This window comes from Sciurus carolinensis, chromosome 4 (assembly GCF_902686445.1).
Source record: "Sciurus carolinensis chromosome 4, mSciCar1.2, whole genome shotgun sequence".
Classification (NCBI taxonomy): domain Eukaryota; kingdom Metazoa; phylum Chordata; class Mammalia; order Rodentia; family Sciuridae; genus Sciurus; species Sciurus carolinensis.
The window spans coordinates 48,030,223-48,048,792 of record NC_062216.1 but is presented as its reverse complement, the minus strand read 5'-3'; the positions used below and the strand labels follow the sequence as shown (position 1 = coordinate 48,048,792).

The window sequence follows — 18,570 nt, the reverse complement described above, 5'->3', positions numbered from 1 at the left end:
TTTTAAGAGATGATTCAGAGAAAATGAGATTAAGGAGGAGACATCAGGAAAGATAAGATCAAGGAGTAGAAGGTTAGGGAAAAGAAGATCAAGGAAAAGTTCAGGGAAAAGACTGGGAAAAAGAAAAAAAAACATGTAAGTTTCAATGCGACAAGGGATATAGTTAAAGCATCAAGTGAATCCCTATTATTCCACACTAGGTGAAATTGTGGGATATTTGTCTTTTGGGTCTGCCATATTTCACTTAGTATAAGTGGTTCATCCATGATGTAGCAAGTGTACATTCCTTTTAAAAGTTGAAAGATATTCTATTGTATGTACACACCATATTTTATTTATTTATCCATCTATTGTTGGACAGTTAGATTTGATAAACTTTAAATCAAGTTTTTCATGAAGACTTGCAAAAAAGTTGATATAAGAAATAAAGCCTTTATATTCTTATGACTATATTCTGATTCATGTTTATAAGCAGTCTCTACTGCAATATCATTTTACTTCAACCTAAGTTCTCCATATTGCTGTTTCATCTTCAAAATATTAAAGGTGACATAATCCATTGAACTTCTCTATCCAACTTACTGTTGGGGCTGTTTCCTATAGAATATTGAGGTTTTTAAGGATAAATTATATAAATTATATAAGGATAAATTATATAAATTCTAATAACTTTTACAAATTTGGTTTATGGGAACAGCTCTGAAAGAGATCATGGTGTAATAAGCTATATTGGCAAACTCATCAGCCTGAATCCCAGATACACTCAAGTAGCTGAGTAATACAGTGTTTAAAAGCTTTTAGTAGTAAGACATTATTAAAGGAAGCAGAAAGTTCTTCAGCCCTCATTCTTGCAATGTGCCCTAGCCTTTCCTCAGAAATCCAGAAGACCCAGGGTCTTGGGCACACTGAGCAACATCAGCATTTGCCCAAATGACCCTCTTCTCTAGAAGCTATAGCACACGTGTTGTATGTGTGCTTCAGAGGCAAATATTATAAGACCCCTTTCTGTCAGCACCTGAGGTTGAGATAGGGGCACTGCTAAGGAAGAGGTCATGGGTTTCTCTGACAAAGGTCAAATAGCAAATCTCTTTTTTTCTTTCATAGAATTAAAACTTGTGGTTTCTTCTGGCAAACGTCTGTACTTGTTGAAAGTTGGCTTTATGGGAACTGCCATAGAGAGAACTCTAGTTGAAGAGCATCCTGGGAACATCTATTTATTGGATATTGACTGGAAAAGGAACCTCATCTATTGGACAAATGCTCAGGGACATCTGGTCTACTCAACTGGCTATTCCGGACAAAAGCTAGAGATCTGGACAGCACGTACTGGTAAGTTGGGAAGGCCATCTTGTTTTCCCCTGCTGCTTTTATTTTCTGCATTTACAATAACTAGGGCCAAAAAAATCTTATTCAGTACTGATTTGAATAAACTTTCATGCCAGTGGAAAAGCCCGACTTCCTGAAGGTTCTACCACCTCTCAGTAGCACCATAAAGTGAAGACCAACTCTTCACTGATTTAGGTGTTAAATATCTCTGATTTATTCTTGGTCTTGGGAGCTATGAGCAGATTGTCAGAAAGCTACCATGACTCAGGGAATCCTAGAGCTTGAGTAATAAGACTTTAAAAATTTTGCATTTCTGGCCTTAAATCAGGGGAGGATAGAAATGGACCTTTCATTCTTCAATTTTTGCATTGCAGATTTTTCTTATACTAATTTAGAATTTACTAATTTGCAATGCAGATTTCAGAGTGAATTAGCAAGATATTTTCTTAATATATGATATATATACTTCCCCCTCCCACACTCCTAAATGCCACACCCCATCCTCAAGTTCCGTGTACTCGGCCTAACTGTCAACATCTGCTTTATAAAGGAGATCTGCGACTTGAGTTCAGTGATTAGAAACTAGATTTCTGAACATCTGTCCTTGGGTGGCCTGCCAAGTACTAAGGACAGGCTGTACTGAGAAAAGTGCTGTATTGAGATACGTGTCTCCCAGTCATCCTTCAGGGCAGTATACCCTATCAGGGAGCCCTGTGGGTGAGCACAGTGACTGGCAGCAGCTTCCGAGTGATGTTCAGGAGAAACTGAAATGGGCCGTGATCCTTCTGTACATCTGGCGGTTGTCTAGGGAACCCCTTATCGTGAATATCTTCTCACTTAATTACAATGCTGCCTTCTCCAGTTGGCTGATCTTACTAAATGGTTTCTGTGTTACAACTGTTATATCAGCAATTTGCAAGAGAGTGATAATTTCATTTGAGGGGGTCTCTAATGTCAAGTATTGAGTCCTTGTGTCTGTGATAGTCTTTTGTTACTGTAAACAACACCTGAGATAATCAACTTATAAAGAAAAAAGTTCAACAAATAAAGAAAAAGAGGAAAGGTTTCTTTTGACCTACAGTTTTAGAGGTCCCATTCAGGCAGATTTATTGCTTTTAGGCCTCTGGTGAGGATGCTGGGTGGTAATAGTGGGGAGTGCATGGTAGAGCAAAACTGGTCACCTGTGACCAAGGAACAAAAGAGAGCAAAAGAAAGTGGCTGGGGGCCCATGATTCCTATCCAGGGCACACTCTCACTGACTTAAAGACCTCCCACTAGGCCCCACCTCTTAAAGGTTCTGCCACCTCTCAAGAGCACCGCACACTGATGACCAAACCTTCAACACGTGGATCTTTAGGTGACATTCAAGATCCAAACTATATTAGTGAGACCCTGTCTCAAAATTGACAAAAAAAAAAAGGGTGGGGAACTGGGGATGTGGCTCCTCAATGGCTAAGCACCCTTGGGTTTGATCCTTGGTACCAGAAGGAAAAAAAAATCCTGAAGATTCCATTTTAGAAATACAGTACATATCTCTAAGAGCCAGGGAATATAGCTTAGTGGCAGGTCATTTGCCTGCAATTCACAAGGTGTTGGGTTCAATCCCCAGCAACACACACACACACACAGTAGTGTAGCATGGCTCAAAAGACATTCACTGACCCTGATAATTGGGCTATCAACAGAATCTACAAAGGGCCAAAGTTAAATCTACAATTCCAGAAGAGAGCTCATAGTCTCTGCAGATGGCAGAACCCAACAAAGGAAAGGTAGCATCTGCACCAAGGATGGCCAATCTGTTCTTACTAATTTGTCAACCTTAAGTCAGTTCTCCTTTCCCAGGCAGAGTGACTTCCTGGCTATGCGGAGAGCTCAGATGTATGTTTATGGAGGTTCCTCCCCATGAAAATGTGAGGAATAGTAACACAATGCTCCCCGACTGAGGCCCAGTAAGTGGGAGTGACCTGCAGCACATCAGCCCTGTTCTGACTTCCCTCTTCTGCCCCTGTAGCCCACCCTCATGCCTTGCCTGCTGGTGGTCTTCCCTGGTAGTTAACATTTGAGTTCTTGCTGTGATACCCAGGGGTGTGCTAGAAAATGTTAACAGCCAGCTCTTTAGAGAAAAAATGTGCACATATATACTTACAAATGTTTAGAATAAAGGAATAAAGATTACTGATGTAAAGGACATCAACCTACAAGTGTTAAAACACATGATATTCTTTATTTATTTATTTTTATTGTAAACAAATGGGATACATGTTGTATCTGTTTGTACATGAAGGCATACCATTTGTATAATCATACATTTACATAGGGTAATGGTGTTTGAGTCATTCTGTTATTTTTTCCTCCCCCCACCCCTCCCGCCCCCCTTTTCCCTTTATACAGTCCCTCCTTCCTCCATTCTTGTCCCCCTTCCACTCCCATTATGTGTCATCATCCACTTATCAGCGAGATCATTTGTTCTTTGGTTTTTTGAGATTGGCTTATCTCACTTAGCATGATATTCTCCAATTTCATCCATTTGCCTGCAAATGCCAATAATTTTATTATTCTTTATGGCTGAGTGATATTCCATTGTATAAATATATCACAGTTTCTTTATCCATTCATCAATGAAGGGCATCTAGGTTGGTTCCACAGTCTGGCTATTGTGAATTGAGCAGCTATGAACATTGATTTGGCTGCATCTTTGTAGTATGCTGATTTTAAGTCCTTTGGGTATAGGCCAAGGAGTAGGATAACTGGGTCAAATGGTGGTTCCATTCCAAGCTTTCTGAGGAATCTCCACACTACTTTCCAGATTGGCTGCACTAATTTGCAACCCCACCAGCAATGTATGAGTGTTCCTTTTTCACCACATTCTCACCAACACCTATTTTTGCTTGTATTCTTGATAATTGCCATTCAATTTGGGGTGAGATGGAATCTTAGGGTAGTTTTGATTTGCATTTCTCTTATTACTAGAGAAGTTGAACATTTTTTCATATGTCTGTTGATTGCTTGTAGATCTTCTTCTGTGAAGTGTCTGTTCATTTCCTTAGCCCATTTGTTGATTGGATTATTTGTATTCTTGGTGTAGAGTTTTTTGAGTTCTTTATAGATTCTGGAGATTAGCGCTCTATCTGAAGTATGGTTGGCAAAGATATTCTCCCACTCTGTAGGCTCTCTCTTCACATTGCTGATAGTTTCCTTTGCTGAGAGAAAGCTATTTAGTTTGAATCAATCCCAGTTATTGATTCTTGCTTTTATTTCTTGTGCTATGGGAGTCCTGTTAAGGAAGTCTGATCCTGGGCCAACATGTTGAAGATTTGGACCTACTTTTTCTTCTATAAGGTGCAGGGTCTCTGTTCTGATTCTAAGGTCCTTGATCCATTTTGAGTTGAGTTTTGTACAGGGTGAGAGATAGGGGATTAGTTTCATTCTGTTGCATATGGATTTCCAGTTTTCCCAGCACCATTTGTTGAAGAGGCTATCTTTTCTCCATTGCATATTTTTGGCCCCTTTGTCTAGTATGAGAAAATTGTATTTATTTGGGTTTGTATCCGTGTCCTCTATTCTGTACCATTGATCCACCTTTCTATTTTGGTACGAATACCATGCCATTTTTGTTACTATTGCTTTGTAGTATAGTTGAAATTCTGGTATTGCGATTCCCTCTGCTTTGCTCTTCCTGCTAAGGATTGCTTTAGCTATTCTGGGTTTCTTATTCTTCCAGATGAATTTCATGATTGCTTGCTCTATTTCTATAAGGTACATCATTGGGATTTTAATTGGAATTGCATTGAATCTGTATAGCACTTTTAGTAGTATGGCCATTTTGACAATATTAATTCTGCCTATCCAAGAACATGGGAGATCTTTCCATCTTCTGAGGTCTTCCTCAATTTCTTTCTTCAAAGTTTTGTAGTTTTCATTTTAGAGATCTTTTACCTCTTTGGTTAGATTGATTCCCAGTATTTTATTTTTTTTGAGACTATTGCAAATGGAGTTGTTTTCCTCATTTCCCTTTCAGCTGTTTCGTTGCTTGTGTATAAAAATGCTTTAGATTTTTGCGTGTTGATTTTATAGCCTGCTATTTTGCTGAATTCATTGATTAGGTCTAGAAGTTTTCTGGAGGAGTTTTTTGGATCCTCTAAATATACAATCATGTCATCAGCAAATAGTGATAGCTTAAGTTCTTCTTTTCCTATTCATATCCCTTTAATTTCTTTAGTCTGCCTAATTGCTCTGGCTAGAGTTTCAAGGACAATGTCGAATAGAAGTGGTAAAAGAAGACATCCCTGTCTTGTTCCCATTTTTAAAGGGAATGGTTTCAGTTTTTCTCCAATAAGAATGATGTTGGCCATGGGCTTAGCATAAATAGCCTTTACAATGTTCAGGTATGTTCCTACTATTCCTATTTTTTCTAGTGTTTTGAGCATGGAGGGGTGTTGTATTTTGTCGAACACTTTTTCTGCATCAATTGAAATAACCATATGATTCTTATCCTTAAATCTATTGACATGATGGATTACGTTTATTGATTTACAGATGTTAAACCATCTTTGCATTCCAGGGATGAACCCCACTTGATCGTGGTGCACGATTTTCTTCATGTGTTTTTGGATACGGTTTGCCAGTATTTTGTTAAGGATCTTTGCATCTATATTCATCAAGGATATTGGTCTGAAATTTTCTTTCCTTGATGTGTCTTTGCCTGGTTTGGGTATGAGGGTGATATTAGCTTCATAGAATGAGTTTGGTAGGATACCCTCCTTTTCTATTTCCTGGAATACTTTGAGAAGTATTGGAATGAGTTCTTCTTTGAAGGTCTTGTAGAACTCGGCTGAGAATCCATCTTGTCCTGGGCTTTTCTTGGATGGTAGGTTTTTAATGGCTTCTTCTATTTCATTGCTTGATATTGATCTGTTTAAATTGTGTATGTCCTCCTGCTTCAGTTTGGGAGGAGCATATGTCTTTAGAAATTTGTCAATGTCTTCGGTAGTTTCTATTTTGTTGGAATACAGATTTTCAAAGTAGCTTCTCATTATGTTCTGTATCTCAGTGGTGTCTGTTGTGATATTTCCTTTTACATCATGTATTTTAGTAATTTGAGTCTTCTCTCTCTTTCTCTTTGTTAGTGTGGCTAAGGGTTTGTCTATTTTGTTTACTTTTTCAAAGAACCAACTTTTTGTTTTGTCAATTTTTTGAATTGTTTCTTTTGTTTCAATTTCATTGATTTCAGCTCTGATTTTAATTATTTCCTTTCTCCTACTACTTTTGCTGTTATTCTGTTCTTCTTTTTCTAGGGCTTTGAGCTGTAATGTTAGGTTATTTAGTTTTTATTCTTTTCTTGAATGCGCTTCATGCAATGAATTTTCCTCCTAGTACCACTTTCATAGTGTCCCAGAGATTTTGATATGTTGTATCGTCATTCTCATTGACCTCTAAGACTTTTTTTTATCTCCTCTCTGATGTTTTCTGTTATCCATGTTTCATTCAATACCATATTATTTAGTCTCCAGGTGTTGGAGTAATTTCTGTTTTTTGTTTTGTCATTGATTTCTACTCTCATTCCATTATGATCTGATAGAATACAAGGCATTATCTCTATTTTTTTTTTGCATTTCCTAAGGGCTGCTTTGTGGCATATCATATGGTCTATTTTTGAGAAGGTTCCATGTGCTGTTGAGAAGAAAGTGAATTCACTCATTGATGGATGGAATATTCTATATATGTCTATTAAGTCTAGATTATTGATTGTGTTATTGAGTTCTATGGTTTCTTTGTTTGGTTTTTGTTTGGAAGATCTATTCTGTGGTGACAGTGGTGTGTTAAAGTCACTCAGAATTATTGTAGTGTAGTCTATTTGATTCCTGAAGTTGAGAAGGATTTGTTTGATGTACAGGAATGCACCATTGTTTGGGGCATAAATATTTATGATCGTAATGTCTTCCTGATTTATGGTTCCCTTAAGCAGTATGAAATGTCCTTCTTTATCCCTTCTGACTAACTTTGGCTTGAAGTCCATTTTATCTGATATAAGGATGGAAACCCCTGCTTTTTTACTGAGTCCATGTGCATGGTAGATTTTTTCCCATCCTTTTACCCTTAGTCTGTGGATGTCTTTTTCTATTAGTTGAGTCTCTTGCAGGCAGCATATTGTTGGGTCTTTCTTTTTAATCCATTCTGCCAGCCTGTGTCTTTTGATTGATGAGTTTAGACCATTAATGTTCAGGGTTATTATTGAGATATGATTTGTAATGCCAGTCATTTGGGCTTATTTTTGGTTTTTAACTTCGCTTGGTTTCTCCTTTGAGTGGTTTTTCTCTGAGGTAGTTTCTCCCTTTGCTGACCTACATTGTTGTTTTTCATTTCCTCCTCATGGAATATTTTGTTGAGAACATTTTGTAGTGCAGGCTTTCTATTTGTAAATTCCTTTAACTTTTGTTTATCATGGAAGGATTTTATTTCATCTTCAAATCTTCAAATCTGTTAGTTTTGCTGGGTATAGGATTCTTGGTTGGCAACCATGCTCTTTCAGAAATTGAAATATGTTGGTCCAGGCCCTTCTAGCTTTTAGAGTCTGGGTTGAGAAATCTACTGCTATCTGTATTGGTTTCCACCTACGTGTAATCTGATGCTTTTCTCTCGCGGCCTTCAAAATCCTATCTTTATTTTGAATGTTTGGTATTTTCATTATAATGTGCCTTGGTGTGGATCTGTTGTGATTTTGTGCATTTGCTGTTCTGTAAGACTCTTGTATTTGATTTTCCATTTCACTCTTTAGGTTTAGGATATTTTCTTATATTAATTCTTTGAATAGGTTGTTCATTCCTTTGGTTTGTATCTCTGTGCCTTCCTCAATCCCAATAATTCTTAAATTTGGTCTTTTCATGATGTCCCATAGTTCTTGGAGATTCTGTTCATGGTTTCTTACCATCTTCTGTTTGTGCAACTTTATTTTCAAGATTAAATATTTTGTCTTCATTGTCTGAGGTTCTGTTTTCCAAGTGGTCTAGTCTTTTGGTGATGCTTTCCATTGAGTTTTTTATTTGGTTTATTGTTTCCTTCATTTCATGGATTTCCATTTTTTTTTTTTTTTTTTTTTTTTTTTTGAGAATCTCTATCTCTTTGTTGAAATGATCTTTTGCTTCCTGCAGTTGCTATTTCAACTGCTTATTGGTATTATCATTCATTGCCTGCATTTGCTCTCTTATCTCATCCTTTGCTTTGTGAATCATCTTAATCATGTATAATCTGAAGTCCTTTTCTGACATTTCTTCTAACATACTGTAATTGGATTCTATTAATATAGAATCTAGATTTGTTTGGATCATTTTCTTCCCTTGTTTTTTCATGTTGTTCATGTATCTTCCCCTCTAGCAGAGCAGATCTGGGGTATTGTAGATTCCCCCCTATAGGCTTATAGTGGTCCTATAGATTTCCAAAACCTTTTCTTTAAGGGGAGATCAATATTAGCAGTACCCAATTCAGACAGTAAGCAATCCTAGACCAAACAGCCCCTATGAGAACATTAACAATATTGTCATAATAAACAGAATGAGCTCAATTATTATTTTCAGTATAACAAACAGATTTGCAATAAGGTCTGCAGTTTCTAATGGAGGACAAAGATGATGCAGAAGGATGTAGGATGTAGCTGTTAATGGGATAAAAAAAGAATATACAGAAGTTCTAGATAATAGAAAGGGTGAGAGTGTAATCAAAAGAAATTGGATGTTAGCATGCAAAAAGGGAGAAAGAGACTCTGAGGGAACAGGTAATCAAAAGGAAAAGAGAGCATGAAAAGTAAAGAAATAAAAACTTAAAATTGTTCAATAAAGAGAAAAAAGAAAATCTACACTATAACAGTCATATAGTATTCAAACCTCCCAGTCTTCAGTAGCCTGATGCATGAGAGGTATCTGACGATGAGCTTCAAGCCTCCAGCAGGCGTCTCAGGATGGGATTTGCCCCACCTAAAGATCAGAGCTACGGCTTCCAGGATCATCCAAGATGGCCGCTCTGGCTTCCAAATGTGTTGGCAAATGAGGAGCTGCAGCTCAGGATGTGGACGTGGTCGGCTGGAGGTCCTGGAGGCGGGGTGCAATCAGTCGGTCTGGGGTCCTGGTGATAGGGCGCAGTCAGTCGGTCTAGGGGTCCTGGCGGCAGGGAATAGTCAGTGGATGTGAGGGCCTTGGGCTGAGGGATCCTGGAGACCGGGCTCAGTCAGTCTGGCCAGGAGTCCTATGGGGTCTGGCTGTTGCCTCAAAATGGCAGCGGCAGCCACGTGTGATCAAACCTGGAGGTACTGTAACAGTGAACTTCCAGGCAACAGCAGGCAGCTGGTGCTCCACTGGCGGTCTGTGGTCAGTTTGCTGACTGCTGTCGGATGATCGGGAGGTGAACCTCAGGCGGTGGGTGATGGATAGGGGTAAGGCAGGCAATGGACAGGCAAGAGGCAGGCAAATGGCGGGTAATAGGAGCCTGACAGTGAGCAATGAAGAAACAGATATCCTCTGCTTGAAACCAGAGTTACGGAGTGATAAGGAACACAGCCTCCCTGTAGTCTGCCATCTTGGATCCTCTGATCGATATTCTTTATTGTAAACTTTTTCATTGTTATTTTGATTGATTTTCATGGAATGCTTTTTTATGGTGAAGTCTGAGATCAGAAGCCATTCAGTTGGTTGCAATTCAATTAAGTTTTGATAATCTGTGAATAAATGCTTGCTTACTATCTGATTAGTTAATGACATTATTGAAGGAGTAGTTTTGACTTGAATGTGGTTCCATGCTTTTGTTTCCATAAACAAGTAAGACAAAGGTGAAGTGATAAAAACTTGGAATTAGTTCATCAGTGACATAAATGACTTCTTTGCTGAATGGGATAATAAATTTCAAATACTAGAAAAATGTTTCCTTAACTTTTTATGGTATTTAAAGTGTAATGGCTATAGACATGACACAGGCAGGATTAACCTTATAATTATTTACACTTTCTCTATTACTTTCCTAAATCTGGACTAGGATTTGGTAAATGTTTTGTGTAAAAGACCAGATAGTACCTATTTTAGGTTTAGTGGGCTCTCTCTTGTTATATCACCAAAGTAGTCATAGATAGTGTGTAAATGATCAGCTCCATTCCACTAAAACTTGTATCTACAAAACCAAGCAAGGAGATAGATTTGGCCCAAGGGCAATTGTTTTCTATTCCATGGTCTACAAAACAAAATAAAAAAACCAGTCAAACCCTGGTTTGTAATATTTACAATTTGCACCATGTAAATACTCCCACGATGACAGATTTCAAGCTACAATGTGACATTATTAAATGTGGAGTTGGGAAGAGATGTGTGAGCAAACCTTTATATAGTATCTCCACCATATGGGTACAATTGACATAAACATACAAGAGTACAGATACAAGTTGAGTGGCCCTAATCCAAAGATCTAAAATCTAGAATGCTACAAAATTCAAAAGTTTTTGAGTACCCACATAATGAAATAAGTTGAAACCTCCATGACTGGTCTGTATTTTAAAAATTTTTAAAAATTTATTCTTTTTAGATATACATGACAGTAGGATATATTTTGACATACATGCATGATATAACTTATTCTAACTAGGATTCCATTCTTATAGTCATACATGATGCGAAGTTTCACTGATCATGTATTCATATATAAACACAGGAACGTTATGTCCGATTCATTCTACTGTCTTTCCTATTCCCATCCCCTCTTCCTTCCCTTCATTCCCCTTTGTCTAATCCAATGATCTTTTATTCTCCCCCACCCCCATTATTGTGTGTTAGTATTCGAATATCAGAGAACATTTGGTCTTTGGTTTTTTGGGATTGGCTTATTTCACTTAGCCAAACAGTCTCCAGTTCCAACCATTTACTGGCAAATGCCATAATTTTATTCTTCTTTATGGCTGAGTAATTTTCCATTGTGTATATGCACCACGTTTTCTTTATCCATTCATCTGTTGAAGGGCACCTAGTTTGGTTCCATAGCTTAACTACTGTGAATTGAGCTGCTATAAATATTGATGTATCTGTGTTACTGTAGTATACTGATTTTAGGTTCTTTGGGTATATGCCAAGGAGTGGAATAACTGGGTCAAGTGGTGGTTCCATTCCAAGTTTTCTGAGGAATCTCCATACTGCTTTCAAGCATGGTTGCACCAATTTTAAGTTCCACCAGCAAAGTATGAGTGTACCTTTTCCCCCACATCCTCGCCAACATCTGTTGTTGTATTCTTGATAATTTCCATTCTGACTGGAATGAGATGAAATTTCAGTGTAGTTTTAATTTGCATTTCTCTAATTGGTAGAGATGTTGAACACTTTTTTCACATATTTGTTGACCAATCATATTTCTTCTGTGAAATGCCTGTTCAATTCCTTTGCCCATTTATTGATTGGGTTATTTGGGTTTTTGGTGTCAAGTTTCTTTGAGTTCTTTATATATCCTGGAGATTAATGTTCTATCAGAGGTGCAGGTGGCAAAGATTTTCTTCCATTCTATAGGCTCTCTCTTCATATTTTGTTTCCTTTGCTGTGAAGAAACTTTTTAGTTTAATACTATCCCATTTATTGATTCTTGATTTTATCATGCCTAATCTTTGTGGTGAGTTGTAGTCAAAGTTCGGATGCACTAAAAATACTGTATAAGAATTATTGTCAGGCGTACATGTGTAAGGCATACATGATACATAAATGAATTTTGTGTTTGGAGGCTTGGGTCCCATCCCCAAGGTACCTCATTATGTACACAAATATTCCAAAATCCAGAATCCAAAACACATCTGGTCCTAAGCATTTGGGATAAGGAGTATCAACCTATAATAGTGAACTCAGGAAAACAATTGGGAAGTGATGAGTAGTTACTGCTTCTAATAAATCAGTATAATTCATTTAATTGTTTATATTAAATAATCAGCTTAAAGAATTTTTTTAATTGAACAATTGACTGTTGTGAGCTTGTGCAAGTCAGCTTTGTTACCTTACTGTAAAATGACAGACACTATTCTAAGCTTTGATTTGATTTGTTTTAACTCTAATTCTCATAACCCTAACAAAAAACACTAACCCTGTTACACATTTAAGTAAACTGAGGCATAGAAATTAGTTGATACCATGTGATAGAACAGTGTGTTTTTGTTTTTGGTTTTGGTTCTGGGGAATTGAAGCCAGAGTCACTTGACCACTGAGCTTCATCCCTAGTCCTTTTTATTTATTTATTTATTTTTTATTTTGAGATAGCGCCCACTAAGTTGCTGTGGCTGGCTTTAAACTTGGCCATCTACCTGTCTCAGCTTCCTGAGTCACTGGGATTACAGGCCTGCCTCACGGCGCCCACCCAGCTGGAACAGGGTTTTGAAGGAGGCGACCTGACTCGCTAGCTTGATCCTGCTCTTACACTGTGTGCTAGATGGCATCCCAGCACAGCTGGACACCTAGCTTAGACCCAGTGTATGGTGCTGTAGTGGGTGAGGGTAGGAGTAGAAAGAGTGCTTTGCAGGCTACAGCCTAACTCAGCTATTGCCATCTAAAAGCAGACACGTTATGACTCTTTATACTTGGTCCCTAGCCTGTCTCCGCCTTCTAGTTGTAAATTTCCTCATTGTCCATGCACTCTACCAGTGTCCTTCCATACCACCGAAGTGGTGTCATGGTCTCCGCTTTCCTATAGCAGTTTCAGTTCTAGTCACTTGGCATGCTGGGGATTGATTTCCATATTCATCTGTGAGGAGGAAGGAAGGTGAACCGTGAATTGCAAACCTGCATTCAAATGCAGGTTTTGCTACTTGGACTTCTAACCTACAAAATGTCATGAATGCCTCCCTTGCTGGTGGTTACTGGGATCAAAGGAGCTCATGTGACAAGGTGCTGATCCAGAGTACGTGTGATAAGGCTCATCATGGAAATGAAAGCTGTCAGTTGGTGAGGGACATCCTTGCCCCACCTCTGGTCTCCCTTCTCTCCTTGACCCCAAGTTTGAGTCAGTAAATGAATGGTTTGAAAGTCCTTTCTAATAGAGTTCCTTTTCTTCCTACAGTCTGCTCAGCAAACGTGGACATATCAACAGGGAACCTGTTCTGGCTGCCTTGTGACAGAGGTGCTATCCAGAAGACCAGAATTCCTGGTGCAGACACACATACCCTGTACAGCACCAACAGCATTATACTGCAGCTGCTTCTCGATTGGCCAAGGAGGATGCTCTATTGGGTGGAAAGTGGGAAACACTTGCAAAGTCTAACCCTGGATGGCAAAAGCAGACAGGAAGTCTGGAGAGGCACTTGGACAGCAGACACTCAGATGGCCTTAGACCTGGGTTCAGCTAGCATTCTCTGGACTACCAAAGGGTCAGGTAAGCCCTTGAACTGCCAATGCATGGGAGGAAGCACCACAGGACAGTGAGTTCTGGACAGTCTTGTCTTCTACTCATTCTTTCACATTTATTTTTCTTCTTTTTTTTTTTTTTTTTTTTTTTTGGGTGCTGGGGATCAAACCCAGGGCCTTGTGCTTACAAGGCAAGCACTCTACTGACTGAGCTAACTCCCCAGCCCCTCACATTTATTTTTAATTTCTTAATTTTAAAGATTTTGGCTGTGTTGGGGAGATTCCTTTTTGTTTTCATCCGACACACAATACTTACCCATATTTATGGGTGCAGTGTGATATTTTGACACATGTATACAAAGTGCTGTGATCAAATCAGGGTGCATCTATCACCTGAAACATTTATCATTTCTTTGTGGGGAGGACTTTTGAAATCCTTTCTTCTAGATATTCCAGTTATTCCAAGTACCAGATAAACACAGAATTTGACTAAAAGTTTGACAGTTAAAGCTAGAGAGTCACTTACCTCAAATTCACCTCTTCTCCAAAAGTCTAGTTTGGGGATTTAAAAGACAGAAGACCTCAGAAATGACATACTTAATGGCTTTTAAGATATACTGAATAGCTTTTTGTCATGTCCAGGATTTACTTCTACTTCTGTAAGAGATGTAATGGCACTCAAGTTCCGTTACAAACAAGAGCAGAGGACTGCAGCCATAACTAGGTAACAAGCACAGGTTATGTCTCTCTAGCTGAATTTGCTCATTTTCTTCCCCAGAAGCTGTCTGTGAGGTCAGGTAGGTACATGCTGGTGGCCAGGTGGTTTTGGTGTACATGGAAGCATAGTCACATCTGATGTTCCCTCGTGGCAGAACAAAGCCCCTTGCTTTCCTGGAGCTTAAAGCACCTCATTAGACTATCTTTACATAGAAAGTTAAAATCTAGAAAACTTGGTACGAAGAGTACGTGCTTCATTCTGTTTAGGATCTTTGAACTTCAATCTGAATGGCACGTATGTGCCCCAGCCACCTACTCACCCTGGTCACAGGTTACTTGTTCAGCATCCACTTCTAAGACTTTGGTTGTTCTTTAGGGTTGCAAAGTCTGAGTCTCCTAAAAAATAGAACATACTCTTTGAACAAGTCCTGGAGTGATGGGCTTATAGCGGCCCATGAGCCCTACCTCGTGACTGTGGACAAGGCAGTTCTCGTGCTGTGGAATCGGAAGACACTGGAGCCCTTCTCAGTGCTGAAGGAATCATACATAAGGAAAATGATCATCTTGGCAGAGAACCAGGAGGTGTCAGGTGAGTCTTTCTTGGTCCGGTTATTGTTTGACTCCACTTCACTTGACCCTTCTCAGTGTGCTTTTCTAGGATCAAGTCCTGGGTACCTGTATGTTTGCACTGGCAGTTGTCTCAAGCCAAAGTTCAGCAGGCTGTCTCCCTAATGTCTCCATGTGTTGGAAATGTAAGAATCTAACCCATTTCTTCAAGTTCTTTAATAATGTAGGTCTCTTGGCAGTATTCAAAGGGTGCAGGCCATAACCCCTTTTGGAAATCATCATGCACATCAACATATTCAAAGCTTTTTGCTAGTAAAAAAAAAAAAAAAAAAAAAAATTTAATTTGCTCTAAACTAGTTTCCTGAACGGATTTACCAAAGAACCCATTTTTTTTTAATGTAGTACATAGTAAGTAGAATTTTTTGTTGTTGTTGTTTTAGTACCAAGGATTGAACCCAGGGACCCTTAACCACAGAGTCACATCCCCAGCCCTTTTGAAGTTTTTTATTTTGACACAGGGTCTCACTAAGTTGCTTAGGATCTTGTTAATTTGCTGAGGCTGGCTTTGAATTTGCAATCCTCCTGCCTCAGCTTCCTGAGCTGCTGGGATTACAGGTGTGTGCCACCATGCCTGGTTAAGTAGTATCTTGAAGGGGACCCTCTGTGACACTCCTTTAAGGTTGTGGATGCAAGCTGAGTTTCCCTTGTCTGAAATACTTGAGACTAGGAATATTTCAGATTTGGAATTTTTTTGAACTTTGTAATATTCGCGTATACCTGATATTTGGAGGATAGTACCCAAGTCTAAACACAAAATCCATGGATGTTTCATATACACCTTATTCACATAGCCTGAAGGTAAATTTTATACAATATTTTTAGTGCTCCTGCATGATGCCTGTGACCCATCACATGAGGTCAGCTATAGAAATTTCTACTTGTGGCATCATGTTGGCACTTAGAAAGTTTTAGATTTTGGAACATTTGGGATTTGGGATGCTCAACTTGTACCAGGAAAAACAATCCTCTTCCTTTTGTTGAAGTTGTGTCAGGTTCTTTGGATGAATCTGTTTAAAGCTGGTTTTCCTTTTCATGTGTGGTGTTGGCACCGAGCCCAAAAAAAAAAAAAAAAAAAAAAATCTGATCTTGGATCACAAGGCAGGAAAAAAAAAAAAAAGAGGAATTTACATCACAGGTGTCATGGTCATTGTTAGCAGAGGCAGCTGGATATCTTCAGAAGTGTAAACAGTAAGGACAGACACATTCCTTCTGCATTCCATTCTGTTCTCTCATCCCCTTCTTCTGTCTAAATTGCCTTACTTTTGGACTCACTGGTTGGTTACACTTTATCGTAAGAGTTAAGAAGCATTAGGCGTAGGGACATATTTCTTAGGAGGTGAAGTGTGCCAATAAAGTTGTTTTTCTGTAACGAATCCAATTGCGATTATTCTAACAAATCTGTTCAGTTGCTACAATGGTGGCTAAAGAATACTAATTGATAACTTTTAGTACCGTAATTTATGCTTTTCAACAAATGAGTACCCATTTTATGCTGGCTCTTGTTCAAGACCATGGGATGCTGTAGCAGGGAAGCAGAAGGACAGTTATACGTCTCTTAATGATAAGGATATCTTCTGCGAAACGTGTAATGTTAGGTGATTTCATCATTGTATGAACATCATAGAATGTACTTATACAAACCCACAAGCCCAGATGGCATAGTCCTTATATACCTACTGTACATATTTGTAATATTTGCTAGACCTTTTTTTTTTTTTGGTACCAGGGACTAAATTCAGGGACATATAACCACTGAGTACATCCCCAGTCCTTTTTATTTAGAGACTTAGGACCTCGCTAAGTTGCTGAGGCTGGCTTTGAACTTGCAATCCTTCTGCCTCAGCCTCCTGAGTGCTGGGATTACAGGCGTGCACCACAGTGCCCAGCTGTACTGGACTTTTATATGACTGGCAGCATGGTAGATTCGTTTACACCAGTGTCACTGCAAACACATGAGTAATTCATTGTGCTTGATATTAGGACAGCCTCAACTTTGTGACATTAGTGATGTTCCCAAGGGCTAGGAATTTTTCAGCTTCATTTTCATCTTATGAGACCATTGTCATAAGTGGAGTCTGTTGTTGACTGAAACATCATCATACTGCACAGGACTGTACTTTACTTTTTCTTCCCCAGACTGGAATAGAGTATCAGACAGTGAAAAGAATCAAGGTTAAAGTTTGTAGACTGGAAAGAAGAAAACAATTTGCTCAAATTCAAAACCAGTAGATAATGATTCTAATGTACCACACTTAATCTAAGGATGTAAGATCATGGCAGTTTCACTTTTGCTTCCTACAAAGTAGAAAAATGTTGATACTCAGCCATGACATGTCTCAGCATGACCCCCAGTGCTGATCCATACTGGCTTGACTTGCTGAATGGTTTGCTCTAGATCCTGAGGTTGAAGGAGCCACAGTGGCCCCTCCTACTTTTCCTCCTCCGCCACCTCTACTTTGCACCCGGTCCTCTGTCCCCTGTCGGGATGGGAAGGAATGCATTTCTCGGGAGTCCCTCTGTGATGGCGAGCGTGACTGTCAGGATGGCTCGGATGAAGAGAACTGCTCCCAGCTCTGCCACAAACCAGGTCTGTCATCCTCTCCTGTCCTCAGTCTTTTGTGCCAGGTACTCCGAGTGTATGGTCTGAATTGCTAGAGTGTTTACTTGATTATAGTCCTGCTAACTTTCCCTAGGCAAATTTGCATAGATGAAAACCGTAGCCTGTCAGGGTTCTGATTCTGCAAGTGTCCATTTTATCACACTGAAGCCAAGTGCTAGACATTGCTCCCTTGCTTCTTCAAAATTTGCTCAGTATTCCAATCTGAGCCTCTAGGATATAGCCATAGGGCGACCTAAATGGCCCACTTTTAACAGAGTTGGTAGTGGTCTTACAAGTCATCAGAATAACCAAAACAAACATGAGGCTTTTGTTAAATGACCTCGTTTAGCTTGCTAGTTTCATTGACCGGAGCATGTTATGAATCAATTAGATATTAGAACTCAGATTAAACAAGATGCAGTCTGTGTACACCTCAAATTCCAGAATGACAGTGAGTCCATCTAATTTTTTTTTTTAATATTTTGTTTTAGTTGTAGATGGACACAATACCTTTATTTTTTATGTGGTGCCGAGGATTGAACCCAGGGTCTCGTGCATGCTAGGCGAGCGCTCTACCAATGAGCCACAGTCTCAGCTCCAAGTTCATCTAATTCTGAACCTTCTAGCTTTTGGCCCTTTCCATTTAAGGAGTCTTTCAGTGTCTGGATGGAAGAAGGTGCATAGAGGAGAGATACCACTGCGATGGGGCTCAGCACTGCTGGGATGGGTCTGATGAGCTTGGCTGCTGGAAGCCTGTCGAAGACTGTTCTCTGCGCTGTGATAACAAGACTCGCTGTATCCCTAAGAGCTGGCTATGTGATGGGAACCCAGACTGTTCTGACAAAAGAGATGAACAAGGATGTGGTAGGTTTCACGGGGCTTCCTGAAAGTATTTTGGCTTCCTGAAAGTATTTTAAACTGTATTACAGTTTGATGCTGCTTCTTCATAGTAGGTAGGTG

General features: G+C 39.2%; 1 protein-coding gene across 1 annotated transcript in view; it reads left to right on the top strand.

Annotated features, from left to right (window-relative positions):
* The window catches only part of LOC124982694 (prolow-density lipoprotein receptor-related protein 1-like), a 54,723-nt gene that overhangs the window by 16,249 nt on the left and 19,904 nt on the right, over window positions 1-18,570 (top strand). Inside the window, exons 13-17 of the mRNA XM_047549664.1 lie at window positions 1,105-1,329; window positions 13,384-13,695; window positions 14,761-14,973; window positions 17,407-17,598; window positions 18,259-18,474. Of these exons, the coding sequence (XP_047405620.1) occupies window positions 1,105-1,329; window positions 13,384-13,695; window positions 14,761-14,973; window positions 17,407-17,598; window positions 18,259-18,474 (1,158 nt within the window). The remainder of the gene's footprint in view (window positions 1-1,104; window positions 1,330-13,383; window positions 13,696-14,760; window positions 14,974-17,406; window positions 17,599-18,258; window positions 18,475-18,570) is intronic.